Genomic DNA, 19783 nt, shown 5'->3' on the forward strand with positions numbered 1-19783 from the left:
AGAGGGCCCAAGTTCTAGTTTGCTCTCTGTGGCTATGATAAACAACGTGGTCAAAAGCAACTTGAAGAGGAAAGGATTTATTTGACTTACACTTCCGTGTTATAGTTCATCACCATGGGAATCCAGAGCAAAAACTCAAGGCAGGAACCTGGAGCAGAGGCCATGGAGGAGCACTGCTTATTGGTTTATCCCCATGGCTTGTCCAGATTGCTTTTGTTTTCTTTTTTCCTCGGACAAAATCTCATGATGTAGCTCTGGCTGGCCGGCCTGCAACTTGCTTTGTAGTCTAGCTGTTCTCAAACTCTCTCTGTAGACCAGGCTGGCCTAGAACTCATAAAGATCTGCCTATCTCTGCCTCTTGGGGATTAAAGGCAAGCACCATCATTACCCAGCTTCAGCTTGCTTCTACAACCCAGGACTATTTGGCTGGTCTCTCCTATATCGAGCATTAATCAAGAAAATGTCCCCATAAACTTGCCTACAGGCTAGCTTTTTTATTTTAAACAAAGTCTTAATGTATATCTCTGGCTGTACTGGAACTCACTATGTAGACCTTGAAATCACAGAGATCTACCTGCTTCTGCCTCCCAAGTGCTGGGATTGAAGGAGTGTGGCTGGAGTAGTTTGTGAGGCTGGATCATCTCATCGAGCAGCTTTGAAGTTGTTCTGGATGCAGAATTTTGAGGAAACTGCAACAGAGGCATTTTGAGAGGTTGGATCACCTGGGCTACTTGTCTTTAGTGGTGTCTGGTCCTTTTTTCTGAAAACGCATAAGCTTTTTTTTTTTTTTCAAGAAAGGGTTTCTCTGTATTGTTTTGGAGGTTGTCCTGGCACTCACTCTGTAGACCAGGCTGGCCTCAAACCCACAGAACTACAACTGCCTCTGCCTCCCGAGTGGTGGGATTAAAGGCATGCACCACCAATGCCTGGAAAACACATAAACTTTTAAAGGTAACATATATATCTGCATTAACTCAAGTATGGAATGTAAAGTGTGTACAAGTCAGTTAAAGATTGTTTTATGCTTGAGCAAATAAAAGGCATTTGTTAACTTTATGTTTGTTTGGACTGTATAACAAACTATAATACAAACCTCTATCCATGCAGTATGAAAAGATGGCATGTAACAATAAGTCATGAGCACTCTGTAGCCAACAGGACTTATCAAGACTCATCCAGTCTTAGAATTGTTTACATGTCAGAGGATCAGCTTATACATCACCTGTCTTGTAGTTTTTCTTTTGTTCCATTTTTTATTTTTGTGGTCTGTGGTGATATTTTTTATGATCCAACAAATAAAGCTTGCCTGAAGATCAAAGTGCAAAGCTAGCCACACTAGGTAGCCATAAAGACCAGACAGTGGTGGTACATACCTTTAATACCAACACTCGGGAGACAGAGACAAAGAGATCTCTGTTAGTTCAAGGCCACCATGAGCTACACAAAATCAATCCAGCCTAAAAGAGAAACAGAGTTTACACAAAGGTGATCTCAGCACCTGGTATCACACACCTTTAATCCCAGCACTAAGGAAATGAAGACAGGAGTGATACAACTGGGCTGAGAGAGGAATATAAGGCTGGAGGAGACAAGAGAGAGATGCAGTCTGAGGAGCAGTGCAGTCTGAGGATGCAGTCTGAGGACAGGATCACCCTGTGGTTTGAGCATTGTAGAGATAAGAACTCTGTAGTGGATGGCTGCTTTGCTTTTTTGATCTTCAGCATTAATCCCAATATCTGACTCTGAGTTTTTATTATTAAGAACAATTAGATTAACTTTGTTGGAATCCATAGTTTTTTGATTCCTGTGGAAACAAGAGCACAACCTCTTCCCAAACGCAACACATTTTTTGACTTCCATTCTGAAGCCAAGACGTCCCTAAAGTATATAAACTGGTTTAATTCAGCAGTCCCTTCCATAGTCAGTTTCTCTCAGCAGCTGTCATTTGTTCATTAGCATTCAAAAATTTCAAAATCAACAAATTACCATATAGGATCCAGGCACCCTGTGTATTTTCATCCTTATGTGACTTATTTTTTAATTACTTTTTCTCTTTAAGATTTTATTTTGTTATTTTTAACTATTTTTACGACTGTCAATACCCATTTTCTTAAGTTATGCACATTTTTTAAATACACTATAACCTGTTTAGGGTTTTTTTCTAATCTGGATCTGTCTTTACTAAGCACCTGCAATATTCTCTGACCTGACTGCATGAGACAAATCTTAAACTGCCATGTCAGTCACCACACATCTCATCTTAGTCATGTGTGGCTCTGTGTTTGCATGTTTGGAGCTTTTAAAAAAGCTTTCTCAGGTCCTATGTGGAAATATGTGCCCCCACATTGGATGCCATAGGTAGTAAGATTGTTCTTTCACTACCAGCTCACAAAAAAACAACATGGAGACTTATTATTAATTATGAAAGCTCAGCCTTAGCTTAGGCTGGTTTCTAACTAGCTCTTATAACTCAAATTAACCCATTTATCTTAATCCACGTGTGGCTTTTATCTCTCTTTCTGGTGTCCTGATTCCTCTGTATCTAGCTAGTCACTTCCCCTTTCTGCTTCCCAGAGCTCTCTCTGTCAGAAAGTCCCACCTATACCTTCTGCCTAGCCATTGGCCATTTAGCTTTTTATTAAATCAATCACAGTAGCGTATCTCTACACAGTGTAACCAAATATCTCGTAACAGGCATGCAGCACTCTGCCTGGTTCTGCAGACCACTCTAATCAAAGCAATTCCTCAGTTGAGATTCCCTCTTCCCACACAAACTTCGTCTGACTGGGCCTCTAGTGGGTGTCAACTAAGAAGATGACGGCTTGGAAACAGTCAGCAGAAATTGATATAAGGGGACAGGTGACCTCAGAGCAAGACTCTACCCAGACAAACTTCCAGTTTGTGAAAATTAAAAGCCTAATGAGCCGGGCGTTGGTGGCGTTAATCCCCCAGCGTTAATCCCAACATTCGGGAGGCAGAGGCAGGTGGATCTCTGTGAGTTCGAGGCCAGCCTGATTTACAGAGTGAGTTCCAGGACAGCCTCCAAAACAATTCAGAGAAACCCTGTCTCAAAAAACCAAAACCAAAACAAAACAAAAAGCCTACTGAAATTTCTACACCTAAAAAGCAACAGCAAACTAAGGCTGCTGGAAATGTGATCCAAGGAGGACTAGGCTCCATTCAAAGCCAGCAGCAGAACATGGGAGAATTGTTCACATGGTTCTGACTTTGGAGGCACGAGGGATAGAGGATAAAGGGGGTTGTGGAATATCCCTCCACAGCTAGGGAGAGATGCCGAGGTCAGGTAGGCAGTAGGGCTACACTCATACTAACCCTGAGAGGCCATTGCATGATGCTGTGAAAATAGGGCCTGGATTATACTGGAGACTCCAAGATGTTGGATGCGCCAGAGCTCTAGGAGGCCTGCTAGGCAGAGTTGTGTACAGGGAATGGAGTCAGCCCAAGCGAGAGCAGCAAGGAGAGAAGGGTGGATCCACCTAAGCCCTTTGACACTGAGCAGGGAGCTTCAAAATGTGGAGTTTATCATGCTGGGTTTCAGTCTTGCTTTGGTCCAGCATTCCTCACTTTCACTCATCCTCTCGTTGTTGAGTGGTGCTGCATATTCTCTGCCTCGTATGTTCAAAGGACCTGTAAAAGGATGTTGGGAGAGTGTCCCCTTCACTAGACATGGTTCATGACTATAATCCCAGCACTTTGGGAAAGAAGCCAGAAGATCAGGAGTTCAAGTTCATCCTCCACTACACAGTCAGTGTGAGGACAGCCCCATTCATATGAGACCCAAACCTCTCCCTCCAACAAGAATAAAAACAGTGCCTAGTTCCTTATGCTTAGGATGAGATCATTTACTGGGAGTGTTTAAAATGGGGCCCACACACATGCTTTGTGAGCCTGGACTCATACAGCAGCGCCTTCTTGGTCAGGACTGCCTTTGTCAAATGAAGACTCTGCCTGAGAACGAATAAGCAGATTAGTCAGGTAAAGCAGCTTTCTGAGTTGTGTCTTCTGTGATCCAGATGAAAAGAAAATCCAGGGCCTGAAGGATGGTTCAGCAGGTAAAGGGGGGGAAAGGTACTTGCTGCCAAGCCAGATGACCTGAGTTGGATCCCTGGAATCCACATGGGCGAGGGAAAGAACTTGCTCCCACAAGTTGTCCTCTGACTACTTGAGCACACCGTGGCACATGCCCTGATCCATCCCACCCCCATTGCACACAAAAATAATAAATTAATGACATTAATTTTTTAGATTTAATTCTAATGTGTAGGGATATTTTGCCCAGATGAATATATGTGCAGAGGGCATCAGATCCCCTGGAACTGGAGTTACAGATGCTTGTGAACCGTCATGTGGGGGCTAGGATCTGAATCCAATTTCTCTGCAAGAGCAACAAGTGCTCTTAACTGCTTAGTCATCTCATCAGCTGCCAATTTACATCAAAAGCAAAGTAAAAGACAAAAAAACAAGCAATGAGCCAGGCGGTGGTGGCACACGCCTTTAATCCCAGCACTCGGGAGGCAGAGGCAGGAGGATCTCTGTGATTTCAAGACCAGCCTGGTCTACAGGGCGAGTTCCAGGACAGGCTCCAAAGCCACAGAGAAACCCTGTCTCGAAAAACCAAGAAAAAAAAGTGATGAAGAAGAGGGAGAAAGAAAAGTAAATTTAAGAAAATAGTACTAAGGCCTAAGGTTTGGCCTCGTGGCTCAGGCCTACAGGAGGTCAAGTGAGGAGAACTGCCATGCGTTTGAGGCTTACTTGGGCGACAGAGTGAGACCCTGTCTCAAACAACAACAGCAAGAACAAACAAACTGGGCATGATGCCACGAGCTTATATCACAGCTCTTAGACAGAAATATCAGGAGTTCAAGGTCATCCTCACTAGATACCTGATAAGTTCCAGGCCATCCTGGGCTACATAGTGAGTTCTAAGTCATCCTGAGACACACGAGACCCTGTTCCAAAAACCAAATATACAAAATGTATATATCTAAAGTAAAAAGGAATTTCAGGCCACACAAAGGTAATCGATTCATTGTTTTGCTATCTTTTCTCCACCACTTGCTCATTAACACTCTGACTTTTGGTCAGAGTTTTGCTGTGGTCCCTTTCTGTTTGTTTTCAGGGTTAAGGATTAGTGCAGGACTTCACACGGATACGGGCTATACACTTCCAGGCACTTTCAGGGAACTTTTCATGATTGTTCTTTGAAACAAGGTCTCACACGTAGCCCTGATTGGCCTGGAACTTACTATGTAGACCAGGCTGGCCTTGAACTCACAGAGATCTGCCTGCCTCTGCCTTATTTTTAAACTGAGGTTTCTCACTGAACTTGGAGATCATTCATTGCCTGATTGGCTGGCCAGCAAGCTCTGGGGAGCCACTTGTCTTGAGGTGCTGGGATTTCAGATTTCACAGTGCTTGCTGTTTTAATCACTCTGCCTCTGGCCTCCTGAGTGCTGGGGTTAAAGGTGTGTCATCGTTGTTATAATACAGTGTGAGGTGGGACCTTGGCGGATACCAAACATGCCATCAGGCAGAACTTACATGGGAAGGAAGTTTTATTAGAAAGGGAGTGGGGGAAGGGAGGGGGGCGAAACGAGAGAGAGAGAAAAGAAAGCAGGAGAGATAAAACAGACAGGGATCTGTCTGCCTCCTCAGAGATATGCGGGTGGGGAGCTATGCTGTGCCAAGGGTCTAGTCCTATGAAGCTAGACAAGCCTTCTACCAAGTAAGCTACACTCCCAGCCTCCAATTTCATTTAGATCTAAAACTGTTTCAAACGGAAACTCTAAGGCTGAGAATGTAGCTCACGATGCACCACTCACACAGTATTTATGTGAGTGTTTGATCTTTTTGGTCTGGATCTGAATTTAGTCAACAGTCTGATATCAGATACTAGTAATGTCTAAACACAAACTCAGACAGAACGATTTATATAATATCCAATTGTACACGCCACGTGATTAAGAGATTTTTCTCATTTTGTAAATGTAGGAACTGAGACATGATTGTGTTTGATGATGCAATTGTTAGTAAACATTCACTAGTGACTTGTTTTTGTTTTTCGAGACAGGGTTTCTCTGTATTGTTTAGGAACCTGTCCTGGAACTTGCTCTGTAGACCAGGCTGGCCTCGAACTCACAGAGATCCGCCTGCTTCTGCCTCCCTAGTGCTAGGATTAAAGGTGTGCACCACCAAGCCTGGCTTCCCTAGTGACTTATTGGTGACTGCTACAGAGCAGGTTACTGGTGGTGTTGGGGTTTCCCCAGTAAATTCCCTACAAGTGTCCCGAGCAACACTTAAGCTCGGTCATGTGACCTCCACCCCCTCACTCAGCTCCCTTACACAAGTGCTAAGTCTCCAGCTGTCCCTACACCCTTCCTTCATCTGCTACATCTAACCGTTGCTAAATCTACAATGCCTTCCTGAGATGCTCTCCCATCTTCCCTGCCCACTCTCTCTCAAGGACAGATACTCATGGCCTCTGTTCTGCTTCCTCTCACGTCCTGTTCAAATACCCCTGACTTTCTAGTATCACACCAGATGACCTTGTCCCCAGCTACAATCTTCGATGGCGCATACAACAGCGTGCCCAAGGCCAGTCCCTTTCTCCACTGTCCTTCTCAGTGCCAAGCATCACATCGTTTACAGATTTAGCTCTTTGTTTTCCTGATGACTATTTATGATGTCTTTTTCTTTTTCTGATACTAAGGCTTGAACCTAAGGCTTTCCAACATGCTAGACAAGTGCAGTCAGCATCATTCAATTGATCGAGTGCCTGGGAGCAGCCTGGGCACCCTACAGCTGTGCTTCAGTTTTCCTGATGACTCTTGCTTCTCCCAGGAGCCACGGAGCCACTGTGAGACACCCAGCACATGGCTTTCCCATTAGCTCTGCTACTTTGCCGATTTCATTCTTCCTACTTTGTTTTCTCAGGGTCTCACCTTGTAGGCCAGGTGATCCTCCTCTGCAATCCTCCTGCCTTAGCCTAGTGCTGGAGATTAAATTTTTGGGTGGTTTTCTTTTTGTGGTGACACTAAGTCACACTTCTGACCCATCCAGCTACATTCTGGAAGGTGATGGGCCCCTGGGAATGGAGGAAGGGAAGCTAAGACTGTTCTGTCTGTGCTTGTGAAGGTGGACAGAGACAGCAATGCTCTTGACAAACAGAGGTAGTCAGTCTGGCAGAAGCAGTACAGCCGGTCTTTAAGGGAAAATCTGCGAGAGAGCAAAACTTCTGCAGAAGCCTGTTGCTGGACACCGCAGGGAAATCTCGGGCTGCCCCCTAGCGCCGAGATGTGGAACTGCAGCAGGGCCGATCGCGATGGCTCGACTTGCTCCCGCTCCCGGCCCAGAGCTGGCTCCGCCCCGCCAACCCCCTGTCTCCGACACGCCTCACTGTAGAGGCTCCACTGCGTTCGGCTCCAGTTAGTACTCGCGTCTGAGATTCCGGAAGCACGTCATAAGTACGCGTCACGGGGGCGGGAGTCAGCTGAGCTGCCTGGGCGAGGTTGTGATCACCTGAGATCGGCTAAGGGGAGCCTATAATCTCTTGGGACTAGAACTGGGGTGCAAAACTGCAACAGATTCTAGTAGGGGTTCCTCGATCTTCTGGTCCTGTACAGCGAAAGCGAAAAGGGCCTCAGAATTTTTTAAAGGTTCTCAGGATCTGTCAGACGCTGGGGAGTCACAGCTTGCAAATCCAGAACGACGGGGGTTCCACTTGTGACCCCCAGACTCTAGACCAGAGGTCCAGAGCTCGGATACTATGGCGTCCATCCTGGATGAGTATGAGGACTCATTGTCCCGCTCGGCTGTCTTACAGACTGGTTGCCCTAGCGTGGGCATCCCCCATTCTGGTAAGTAAGAAGCCACCGCTGCCCCTTTCAGTTCCGCTAGCGTTTGCAGGGGAGGCCGGCTCAAGAGCTTGGGGCGTGCATACAGGATCTAAGCCCCAGGCCTCTTGTCACTCGTCAAAGTTTGAAAGAGCCACAGGAGCAGCCGCGTGATCTAGGCCCTACCACTAAGGTCCTTCAGAAGAGGGAACTGGGCTCAGATAAGGAAGTACTTGCCTACCAGGCTGCAGTTTGACTTTTGGGAGTTCTGAAAATAGGTTCCAGGCTTCCCTGGGTGTCTGGTTCCGTGTTTTGTTTTTCCCACCAGACTTTTCTCGGGAAAGCAGAGAGGGCGGGAATGAGCACGGGACTTGGTGGAATGTGAATGCTATAGGAGGTTCGATCCTAAATGGACGTGTGTCACTGAACAGGAGCGATTGGAGATGGCTACAGTTTAGCGTAGGTGTCGGTTTTAAGGAGCGTGGTGCAGAGTTGGCTCGGCACTGGGAACAATATTGCAGCCGACTAGTAAGAAAACAGCTGCTGTCCACAGAACTCTCCCCATATCATGGAGACTCGCTGAGCCGTGTTACTGTGTGGGCAGGGAGGAAGGGACAGCTTTACTTCTCTTGGGTTGGTGGGCTAAGGATCAATAAAGGAGAATTCCCAAACCATCCCCCCATTGCCCCTGGGAACAATCATATCACGGATACAGCTTCATCTCGGGTTCGGAGAACTAATTCCTCATTAGTCACAAGTGTGAGAAGAGCCCAGAAAATTAGTCTTGAGCTCTTCATTAACCAAGATCCCATGGGCAGGGTTGTACTTGGGAAGTAGAAGAGTGTCGGGTAACACTGTTGTTTCTTAGGGTTTTCTTGGCCGTCCCCCCCCCCCTGTGGAGGTCACAACTTTTTTCTTGGCTCCAAACCTACAGGGTACGTTAATGCCCAGCTGGAGAAGGAAGTGCCTATCTTCACGAAGCAGCGGATTGACTTCACTCCGCCAGAGCGTATCACCAGTCTTGTTGTTTGCTGTAATCAGCTCTGCATGAGCCTGGGCAAGGACACGCTGCTCCGGTAATACACACAGGGACTTGTAGCTGACTGGGGTCCTTCTCCACACTTGGCAAGTGAAACAATAGATGTTCAGGAGATACCCTGGTCCTTCCCAAAGAGAACCAAGCTAGTGGTTGAAGACAGATTCCAGCTAAACGTTCACATTATCAGCTAATGGTCTTGAACAAGTCAGCTAATCTTTCTGGTATTTGCACAGTTAAAGGTGGTCTCAGCCTCCAGAGTCAGCCACACAGATCATTGGAACTGTTTGGAATCGTGAAATATATCCACTAGCTGTCAAGTGTCGACAGAATTGTTTATCATGTGGGATAAGCCATCTGGAGTAAAACAGTTAGACCTCTATCTCACAAAGACAAGTCGCAGAATGAGCAGTTGTTATAACAACTAGTGCTGGGGTGTGGCTCATTGATAGAGTACCTAGCATTCCTCTGAGGCCCTGTGTTTGATTGCCAGCACTGCAAAATCAAATGCTTAAATATGAAGGCCAGGGCTGAAGCTCAGTTGGGAGAGTGCTTATGGAGCATACAGAGTCCTTGATTAGATAGATGCTCAGCACAGCTGAGCTGGGGTATGCCGGTGCACACCTGTCATCAAAATACTTGGGAAGGTGAGGCAGGGGTATCTGAAGTTCAAGGACATCCTTGGCTGCATAGTGAATTTGAGGCCAGCCTGGGCTATGTGAGACCCTGTTTCAAACAAACAGACTTCAGTGTGTGGCATGTGCCTGTAATCTCAGCACTAGGGAGGCTGATGGAGGAGGATATTGGGAGCTTGTTCTGGGCTGCATAGTGAGACCCTCTCTCAGAAAACCAAAGAATAAACACACAACAAACCCCTTGTACCCCAATAAGATGATTTAGAATAAAGGGGAGGGTAAACAATGCACACAAGCAGTGCACCCAGAAAAAAACTTCAGGGATGGGGTCAGCCAGTAAAGCGCTTGCTTTGTAAGAATGGGAACACAGATAAAAAGCTGCGCTTGGCAGTGCGTGGATGTGTAAACCCAGCTCTGAAGCAGATCAGAGAGGTGAATGCTGGGAGCTTGCAGGACAGCAGTATGGCCAAATCGGTGAGCTCCAGATTCAGTGAGAGACCCTGTCTTAAAAAATAAAGTGAACTGGACTTTGGTCCTAGCACCCACATTGAGAATCTCACAACTGCCTGTAACTCCAGGTCGAGGGGATCCCCTGCCCTCTTCCAGCCTCTGTGAGTACCCACACACACACACACATTATATAAAATGGATTTTATTTACCACCCACTATATATTTATTTATTTATTGTACACTATTCTAGGTGTGGGGGCACATGCCTTTCATCCTAGCATTGGAATTAAGGACAGTTGTGAATTGAACCTGGGTCCTCTGCAAGATTAAGTGCTGTTAACCAATGAGCCACCTCTGCAGCCCCTTTAACATATGTATATGTATGAGAGAATTTGTTTTGTTTTGTTTTTTTCAAGATAGGGTTTCTCTGTGAAGTCATTCTGGCTGCCCTGGAACTCACTTTGGAGACCAGGCTGGCCTTGAACTTGGCAATCTCCCTACCTCTACCCTCAAGTCCTGGGATTAAATATGTGTGCCACCACTGCCTGGCTTAACATGTATTTTTAAAATTTTAAGTTATATTCACTAATTGATTTGTTTCCTCCTAACATGTAGGGGTAGGGTATGCATATGCCATAGTGAACATGTCGAGGCCAAAGGACAGCCTTCTAACATGTTGACCCTAGGGTTCAAACTCATAATCAGAGCTGGCAGCAAATTACCCATTGGGCCATCTCATTGGTCCTTGAAAATAATTTTAACCTCTGAGCAAAAGGAGTTAAAATAGGCTAGGGATGGTGGCATACACTTTTAATCCCCACACTTGGAAGGCAGAGGCAGGTAGATCCCAGAGTTCAAGCCCAGCCTCACCTACAGAGTGCGTTCTAGGATGGCTAAAGCTTCAATAGAGAAACTCTCAAAAATTCAAAAAAGTAAAATAAAAATAAGATAGTAATAAGATGCTTTAGTCATTTATTTGGGCCAAGACCTTTGCTCACACTAGGAAAACAGTGCCGTGCAGCTACGTCTCCATCACAGATCTTTGTGTGGTGTTTTGTTTTGGAGACAGGGTCCTGTGTGGTTCAAGGCTGTGGCTTTCTAATCATCCTGTGCCCACCCGTCAGGTACAGAATTACCGGTGTGTGCCACCATGCCCAGCACCGAGAGATGTTGGTAAATTCAAATCTAGTAATAGACGGTGCTGCCATGCCGGACACACTTGAGTCCTAGCCTTTGTTTCCAGCATCCTAAGTGCTGTAAAACAGACAGACAGCTGCCACATATGCCGGCACAGCAGCACATTGCCGTCATCTTTTGAAAAGGTGGCAGTGTCCTAAAAGTTAAAACATCTGGGGAGGCCCTAGGCCCTGCCCTGAACGAAAAGACAGACTCTGGAGATGATCCATGGAGGGCCTCACCCTCCCTGGGGAACGGAGTGGGGGTTGGGTGGGGGGCTGGGGAGGCTGGGGGGAGCTGTCGAGGAGAGGAGGGAGAGGGATTCGGGACTGACATGTGAAACAAGCTTGTTTCTAATTTAAATATAAAATTTTAAAAAGTCATTGTTGCCAGATGGTGGTGGCGCACGCCTTTAATCCCAACACTCTGGAGGCAGAGACAGGTGGATCTGTGTGAGTTCGAGGCCAGCCTGGTCTACAGAGTGAGTTCCAAGACAGCCTCCAAAGTCACAGAGAAATCCTGTCTCAAAAAACCAAAAAAAAGTCATTGTTATACATAAATATGATGTCACACCAATGTATAATAAACCTTCCTGTCAATCAAAAAAAAAAAGTTAAAGCATCTGGACTAGTAAACTGACTTAACTGGGTAAAGGGACCTGCTGCCAAGCTTGGCTACCTTAGTTAGACTCCTCAGGCCCTCAGACCCACATGGGAGAAAGAACTGGTTCCTGCAAGTTTCCCTCTACCCTCAACTCATACCATGCACATGTGTGTGCACGTAATCCCTCTCTCTCTCTCTCTCTCTCTCTCTCTCTCTCTCTCTCTCTCTCTCTCTCTCTCACACACACACACACACACACACACACACACACACACACACACGAATGCACATGTGCACAATTCAATTATTTTCATTTAAAAAAAAAACTAGCCAGACAGTGGGTCTTTAATCAGGGGGCAGAGGCAGAGGCAGGCAGATCTTTGAGTTTGAGGCCAACATGGTCTACAGAGCAAACTCCAGGGCAGCTTGGGTACACAAACAAACAAAAAAAAATATCTAACAGGGCGTGATGGCATATGCATATAATCCTAGCATTTAGTGAGGCCAGAGGTCTCAACTAGGCTAGCCTGGGTTACATAGTAAGACCATGACTAAAAAAACAAGAGGAAAAGAAAAGTGTTCTTTAAAAATAAATCTATAAATTAAATTTAGTCATAATTTGAATGGATATGAATAAAAAGAAAAATAGCTATTGAAGGGGCACTGACTCATGAGTATTGATCATGCCATTATTTGTGATAATAAAAATGCCCTGAGCTAAATGCCCATTTACAAGGAAATAGTGGCTAAATTATAATTCAGCTATAAAGTGGAATGCCATGCAGTTATTTAAAACAGTGAGGGCTTGAAACATGGTAGGCCAATAAAGGTGTTTGCTGCCAACCCTTGCAACCTGACTTCAATCCTAGGACCTATGTACATGATAGAAGGCAAGAACTCACTCCCACAGGTTGTCCTCTGGCTTCCGCATGTATGCAGGAGTATGCATATACACCTCCTGCCACACTAAATAAATGCAATAAAAAATTAAAAGGTTAAGTGCAGGGTTCGGTGCCTGGTGCTTAGAAAGTGCTGAGTATTCTTAAGTAAGATTCTGTATACAGTTTATAGTTCTTGAGATTGTTTAAAGAATTTTTTGGGTTGAAGAGAGAGATGGCTTGGTGGTTAAGAGTCTCACTACTTCTTCAGAGGACCTGAGTTCGATTTCTGACCTCATGACAGACAGCTCACAATCACCTGTAACTCTAGTTTCAGGAATCTGGCTCTTTCTGGCCTCTGCAGGCATCTGCACACACGTGACATTTGTTCACATAGATACATACACATAAATAAAAGCAAATAAATCGCCAGGCAGTGGTAGCGCACACCTTTAATCCCAGTACCCAGGAGGCAGAGGCAAATGGGTCTCTGAGTTCGAAGCCAGCCTGGTCTACAGAGTGAGTTCCAGGACAGCCAGGGCTACACAGAGAAACCCTGTCTCAAAAAACAAGCAAAAGAATTTTTTTTTTTTTTTGGTTTTTTTGAGACAGGGTTTCTCTGTATTGTTTTAGAACCGGTCCTGGAACTTGCTCTGTAGACAGGCTGGTCTCAAACTCATAGAGATCCGACTGCCTCTGCCTCCTGAGTGCTGGGATTAAAAGCCTACTACCACCAACGCCTGGCACAAAAGAATCTTTTGTGTCTACTAGTAGTCTTAGTCTTTGAAATCTGTGATCTAAAAAGGAACTTCCCAGGTGCTGGAGGATAGCTCAGTGGTTAAGAGAACTTGCCGCTCATTCAGAGGACTTGGGTTAGATTCCCAGCACCCACGTGGCAGCTCTCAACTCTCTGTAACTCCAGTTCCAGGGGAATCTTCTGACTCCCATGGGTTCCAGCATACACTTACATACATTCATGCACAACACATACACATTAAATATTGTAAATGTCTTAAGAATGGGGACTTCCTTTCTTGAGAGTGACACTTTGACTTTTGCCCTTATAGCATCGACTTAGGCAAGTCAAGTGATCCGAACCGTGTGGAGCTGGGGCGCAAAGATGATGCCAAAGTTCACAAGATGTTCCTGGACCACACTGGTAAGTGTGTTGGAGATCTGAGGAGGGCTCCTGTGAGAGGTCACGCCGGAATGGGTGGATCTGAACAGGGAGGAGGACACAGTATCCACTCAGATGCCGCTTTCCATCCGCTCCAGGCTCTCACCTGCTGGTTGCTCTGAGTAGCGCTGAGGTCCTCTATATGAACCGCAATGGGCAGAAGGTCCGGCCACTGGCACGCTGGAAGGGACAGCTGGTGGAGAGTGTAGGCTGGAACAAAGCAGTGGGCAACGAGAGTAGCACTGGCCCCATCCTGGTCGGCACAGCTCAAGGACAGATCTTTGAAGCAGAGCTCTCCGCCAACGAAGGCGGCCTCTTTGGCCCCGCCCCGGATCTCTACTTCCGTCCCCTGTACGTGTTAAATGAAGAAGGGGGCCCAGCACCTGTCTGCTCCCTTGAGGCTGAGCGTGGTCCTGATGGAAGAGGCTTTGTCATCGCCACCACTCGACAGCGCCTCTTCCAGTTCATAGGCCGAGCAGTAGAAGATGCTGAAGCCCAGGGCTTCTCCGGGCTCTTTGCTGCCTACACAGACCACCCGCCCCCATTCCGTGAGTTTCCTAGCAATTTGGGGTATAGTGAGTTGGCTTTCTATACCCCCAAGTTACGTTCTGCCCCTCGTGCCTTCGCCTGGATGATGGGAGATGGCGTGCTGTATGGCTCACTGGACTGCGGGCGTCCGGACTCCCTGCTTAGTGAGGAGCGAGTGTGGGAGTACCCTGCGGGGGTTGGTCCAGGGGCCAGTCCGCCCCTAGCCATCGTCCTGACCCAGTTTCATTTCCTGCTGCTGCTGGCCGACCGGGTGGAGGCCGTGTGTACACTGACGGGCCAGGTGGTGCTGCAGGATCACTTCCTGGAGAAGTTTGGACCACTGAGGCACATGGTGAAGGATTCCTCCACTGGCCACCTATGGGCCTACACCGAGCGCGCGGTCTTCCGATACCACGTACAGCGTGAGGCTCGCGATGTCTGGCGCACGTACCTGGACATGAACCGCTTTGACCTGGCCAAAGAGTATTGTCGAGAGCGACCTGACTGCCTGGACACAGTCCTGGCCCGAGAGGCTGATTTCTGTTTTCGCCAGCATCGCTATCTGGAGAGTGCCCGCTGCTATGCTCTGACCCAGAGCTACTTTGAGGAGATTGCTCTCAAGTTTTTGGAGGCCCGGCAAGAGGAGGCGCTGGCCGAGTTTCTACAGCGGAAGCTGGCCGGCTTGAAGCCAACTGAGCGTACGCAGGCCACACTGCTGACCACTTGGCTGACGGAGCTCTACCTTAGCCGGCTTGGTGCCCTGCAGGGTGACCCAGACGCTCTGAATCTCTACCGGGATACCCGGGAGTGCTTCCGTACCTTTCTCAGTAGCCCTCGGCACAAGGAGTGGCTTTTTGCCAGCCGGGCCTCCATCCATGAGCTGCTCGCCAGTCATGGGGACACAGAGCATATGGTGTACTTTGCCGTGATCATGCAGGACTACGAACGGGTGGTGGCGTACCACTGCCAGCATGAGGCTTATGAGGAGGCCCTGGCTGTGCTTGCCCGCCACCGTGACCCCCAGCTCTTCTACAAATTCTCACCCATCCTCATCCGACATATCCCTCGCCAGCTAGTAGATGCCTGGATTGAGATGGGCAGCCGCCTGGATGCTCGGCAGCTCATCCCTGCCCTGGTGAACTATAGCCAGGGTGGTGAGGCGCAACAGGTGAGCCAGGCCATCCGCTATATGGAATTCTGCGTGAATGTGCTCGGGGAGACGGAGCAGGCCATTCACAACTACCTGCTGTCACTGTATGCCCGCGGCCAGCCCGCCTTGCTGCTGGCCTACCTGGAGCAAGCTGGGGCCAGCCCTCACCGTGTGCATTATGACCTCAAATACGCGCTTCGACTCTGTGCTGAGCACGGCCACCACCGAGCTTGTGTCCACGTCTATAAGGTGTTGGAGCTGTATGAGGAAGCTGTGGACCTGGCCCTGCAGGTAAATCTTGACCTCATCCGGGAGAGGGACCTGGGGAGTAGTAACCTAAAGAGGAAGAAAGGTCGGGGGTGGTAAGGTTAGCACGTGCCGGTTTCTCCGGCAGAGAAGTGCTGTAGTGTAGAGGTTGCAATCGGAGTTTGAGGTGTGCTTGTTACCTGTAATCCCTACACTTGGGAGGTTAAGGCAGAAGGATCATGAGTTTGAGGCCAGTTTTTGTTTTTAATTATCTTTTGATTTGTTTGTTTGTAATCCTAGCTGTCCTAGAACTCACTCTGTAGCCCGGGCTGGCCTCAAACTCACAGAGATTCACCTGCCTCTGCCTCCCAAGTGCTGGGGTTAAAGTCGTGCGCTACCACTGCCCAGCACGCATTTGTGTTTTGGGCATGTATGTCTGAGTGAGGATACCTTATGCCCTGAACTGAAATTACAGTCTTGAGCTGCAATGTGGGTGCTGGGAATTGAACCTTGGTCCTCTGGAAGAGCAGCCAGTGCTCTTAACCACTGAAGGCATCTCTCCAGACCCCAAGTAAGTCCCTGTCTTAAAAAAAAAAAAAAAAAAAGAACACAGGGGAAGGAGAAGGAAAAGAGAACACACTCTAGGACATCAGGGTTTGAATCCTGACTTGGTCATCTTGCTGTGTGATTTGGGGCTGCTTTCTGAACCCCTCTGTGCCTTAGATTATCCATTAGATGGTGATAACGAGCCAGCAAAGATGGCTCCAAAGGTGAAAGCCCTTGTTGTACAAACCTGATCACCTGAGCTCTACCCACAGAACCCGTGGTGGAAGGAGAGAGCTGACTGCCAAAAGTACACATGCACTGAGGCACACCTCCCTCCCTCCATAATTATACTAAAAGAGAAATTATAAAAGTTTCCTGTGACCTCCACACATGCACTGAGGCACACCTCCCTCCCTCCATAATTATACTAAAAGAGAAATTATAAAAGAATTTGTGAAGGTAATGTTAAGAGTATTTTGGGTTTTTTTTGTAGACAAACCTATAGCTACAAATCTGTGTAGCCCTGGCTGTTCTGTAACTTGCTCTGTAGATCAGGCTGGCCCTGAACTCAGATCTGCCTGCCTCTGTTTCTGAATGCTGCGATTAAAGTTGTGAGCCACCATCACCAGGGTAAAAATATTTTTTACCTTATAATATGAATCAGTACTGTATAAGTAATGCATACAGCAGCTGATTACATTGGCTACATAGTGAGTTCTAGGGCAGCCTGGGCTACATAGTAAGCCACTGCCGTCTCAAAAAAAAAAAATCAATCCACAGAGACTGGAAAGATGGTTCAGAAGTTAAGAGCAGTTGCTGCTCTTGTAATGACCTGGGTTTAGTTCCCAGCACTCACATGGTGGTTCGTAACCTGCTATAATTCCAGTTCAAGGGGATCTGATGGCCTCTTCTGGATGTCACAGGCACCAATAAATAAATAAACTAAAATAAGCACTCCTAAGCATGTGGTGCTGGATACACACATTATCAGAAGGAAAAGATGCTAAGTCACACCGCTCAGATCCTGAAAGATGGTGTGTGTGCGTGCGTGTGTGCGTGCGTGGGAATGCACGTGTGGAAGCTAGAGGAGGGTGTTTACTGGCCTCATTGCCATTCTCTGCCTTACTCCTTTGAGGCAGGGTCTCTCTCTGAACCTGAGATTCTGAGGTTTTGGTTTGTGTTTTAGATTTATTTATTTTTTTTTAGATTTATTTATTTATTGTGTATACAATATTGTGTCTGCATGTATGCCTGCAGGCCAGAATAGGGCACCAGAACTCATTACAGATGGTTGTGAGCCACCATGTGGTTGCTGGGAATTGAACTTGGGTCCTCTGCAAGAGCCACCAGTGCTCTTAACTGCTGAGCCATCTCTCTAGCCCCTGAGGTTCTGGGTTTTGGCTACACTGATAGTCCTCAAACCCTATCAACCCTCCTGTCTCCACTCCTCACAACTCTGGGGTTACAGGCCTGCCTGTGCTCTTGCCCAGCCTGTTATGTGGTTGCTGGGATCTTCCCAGAGTCTCACTCTATAGGTGTTATTATGTACCCCAACCTGATGGAAATCACTGTGTAGCCCAGCAGGCTGGCCTCAACCTGAGCCTTGACTCAGGATTTAGAACATTGTAGCAAGAGCTCAAATAGACTTGCTTTGCTTTTTGAGACAGGGTCTGGCATAGCCCAGGCTGACTTCAAACTTGGCAGCATTCCCGTTTCTACCTCCTGAGTGCTGGGTGTGGGTGTCAACACACTGCTTTGCCCATTACCAGCTAATCCTTAGATTCACTAAAACTGGAGGGCTGCCACCAAAAATAGCCTTCTCAGAGCGGTATAGGACAGGCCTCTTGCTGCCTGGGGTGCAGAGAATCCTGCCTGTGCCGTCTCCTCGGGCCCGGTTTTCTGTGGCCATCTCTTTCCAGGAGTCTGACTCCAGGTGGAGAGTGGCTTGACCCTGACTCACGCGGTTTCTCCGCAGGTGGATGTGGACCTGGCCAAGCAGTGTGCAGACTTGCCAGAGGAGGACGAGGAGCTGCGCAAGAAACTGTGGCTGAAGATCGCACGGCACGTGGTGCAGGAGGAGGAGGACGTGCAGACGGCCATGGCCTGCTTGGCCAGCTGCCCCTTGCTCAAGATTGAGGACGTGCTGCCTTTCTTTCCTGACTTTGTCACAATCGACCACTTCAAGGAAGCCATCTGTAGTTCACTTAAGGCCTACAACCAGCACATCCAGGAGCTGCAGCGGGAGATGGAAGAAGCCACAGCCAGCGCCCAGCGTATCCGGCGAGACCTGCAAGAGCTTCGGGGACGCTATGGCACTGTGGAGCCTCAGGACAAATGCTCCACCTGTGACTTCCCTCTGCTCAACCGACCCTTTTACCTGTTCCTCTGTGGCCACATGTTTCACGCTGACTGTCTCCTGCAGGCCGTGAGGCCTGGCCTTCCTGCCTACAAGCAGGCCAGGCTCGAGGAGCTGCAGCGCAAGCTTGGGGCCGCGCCTCCTCCCACCAAAGGCTCCGGCAAGGCCAAGGAGGCCGAAGCTGGGGCTCCGGCTGGGGGGCCCAGCCGGGAACAGCTCAAGGCTGACCTCGATGAACTGGTTGCTGCTGAGTGTGTGTACTGTGGGGAGCTGATGATCCGCTCTATTGACCGGCCCTTCATTGACCCCCAGCACTATGAGGAGGAATGTCTCAGCTGGCTGTAGGAGGGCGCCCCCTTGTGGGTGACAGGCAGGGATGCAGCTGCCAGACCCTCCTGAGAAGGCCACACTGTGGTTGGTGTTTGGTCCTTGAGGTTGCTGGGCCTGTGGTTGTGGGGGTGTGAGACCCAAGCTGCCTGCCTAAGAGCAGCTCATCCCCCATCCCCCAGGCAGCCCCTGAGCCCGGAGAGGTCACATGACCCTTCTAACCTGCATCTGTTAGCTCCTTTGTTCTTGCCACGCCCTGGCATGTTTACCCAGACTGAGTAGTGTTCCTTCCTGTGTCACTCTGGACCTCCCTCTGAGTCCCGCGGCACTTGTGGACAGGGTGGCCCTGAGGGTAGGCATGCTTGCGTCGGCATGTGGAGATACTAATGTGACTCTGGGGCTCCACTGTGGGGTGTCCTGAGGGCAAACCACGTGGTGATAAGTGGGGAACATTAAATTGTCTGCACTACAATGGTGACTCTGGACTCTGTGTTGATGCTGAACCTGACACGGCATGATGCCAAGAAGGACTGGGATGCCACAAGGGTGTGGTGGCACACTTCTTTAATTCCAGCATTCAGGAGGCAGATCTGTATACATTCAAGACAAGTCTGGTATACATCGTGAGTTCTGGGCCAGCCAAGTCTACATTGTATGACCCTGTCTCAAAATTTAAAAAATAAAAATAAAAAAAGACCTCCCTTACAAGCCTTCGCACACGGTCCTTCACCTTGGTGTGAAATAGGACACTCTTTCCAGATTTTACTTGCTTGCTGGATTCCCTCTATCCTCTGAGTATAAGGCTCAGTTAGGAATTATCC

At 48.0% G+C, this 19783-nt stretch overlaps 1 protein-coding gene across 1 annotated transcript; it reads left to right on the top strand.

The window, feature by feature from the left end:
- Positions 1 to 7482: 7482 nt before the first annotated feature.
- On the top strand, positions 7483 to 19434 carry Vps18 (VPS18 core subunit of CORVET and HOPS complexes). Its single transcript, XM_005064723.4, has 5 exons — positions 7483 to 7877; positions 8788 to 8929; positions 13700 to 13791; positions 13908 to 15778; positions 18255 to 19434. Exons 1-5 carry the CDS (start codon positions 7787 to 7789, stop codon positions 18978 to 18980), a joined length of 2922 nt encoding a protein of 973 aa, XP_005064780.1. The 5' UTR covers positions 7483 to 7786; the 3' UTR covers positions 18981 to 19434.
- Positions 19435 to 19783: the final 349 nt, after the last annotated feature.

This window comes from Mesocricetus auratus, unplaced genomic scaffold (assembly GCF_017639785.1).
Source record: "Mesocricetus auratus isolate SY011 unplaced genomic scaffold, BCM_Maur_2.0 Super-Scaffold_100004, whole genome shotgun sequence".
Classification (NCBI taxonomy): Eukaryota; Metazoa; Chordata; class Mammalia; order Rodentia; family Cricetidae; genus Mesocricetus; species Mesocricetus auratus.

Excerpts from the sequence above, each read along its gene's own strand:
- Vps18 (XM_005064723.4), top strand. The coding sequence starts at position 7,787 with ATGGCGTCCATCCTGGATGAGTATGAGGACTCATTGTCCCGCTCGGCT. Across the intron at positions 7,878-8,787 it reads CGTGGGCATCCCCCATTCTG|GGTACGTTAATGCCCAGCTG; the intron begins GTAAGTAAGAAG and ends CCAAACCTACAG. Across the intron at positions 13,792-13,907 it reads GATGTTCCTGGACCACACTG|GCTCTCACCTGCTGGTTGCT; the intron begins GTAAGTGTGTTG and ends CATCCGCTCCAG.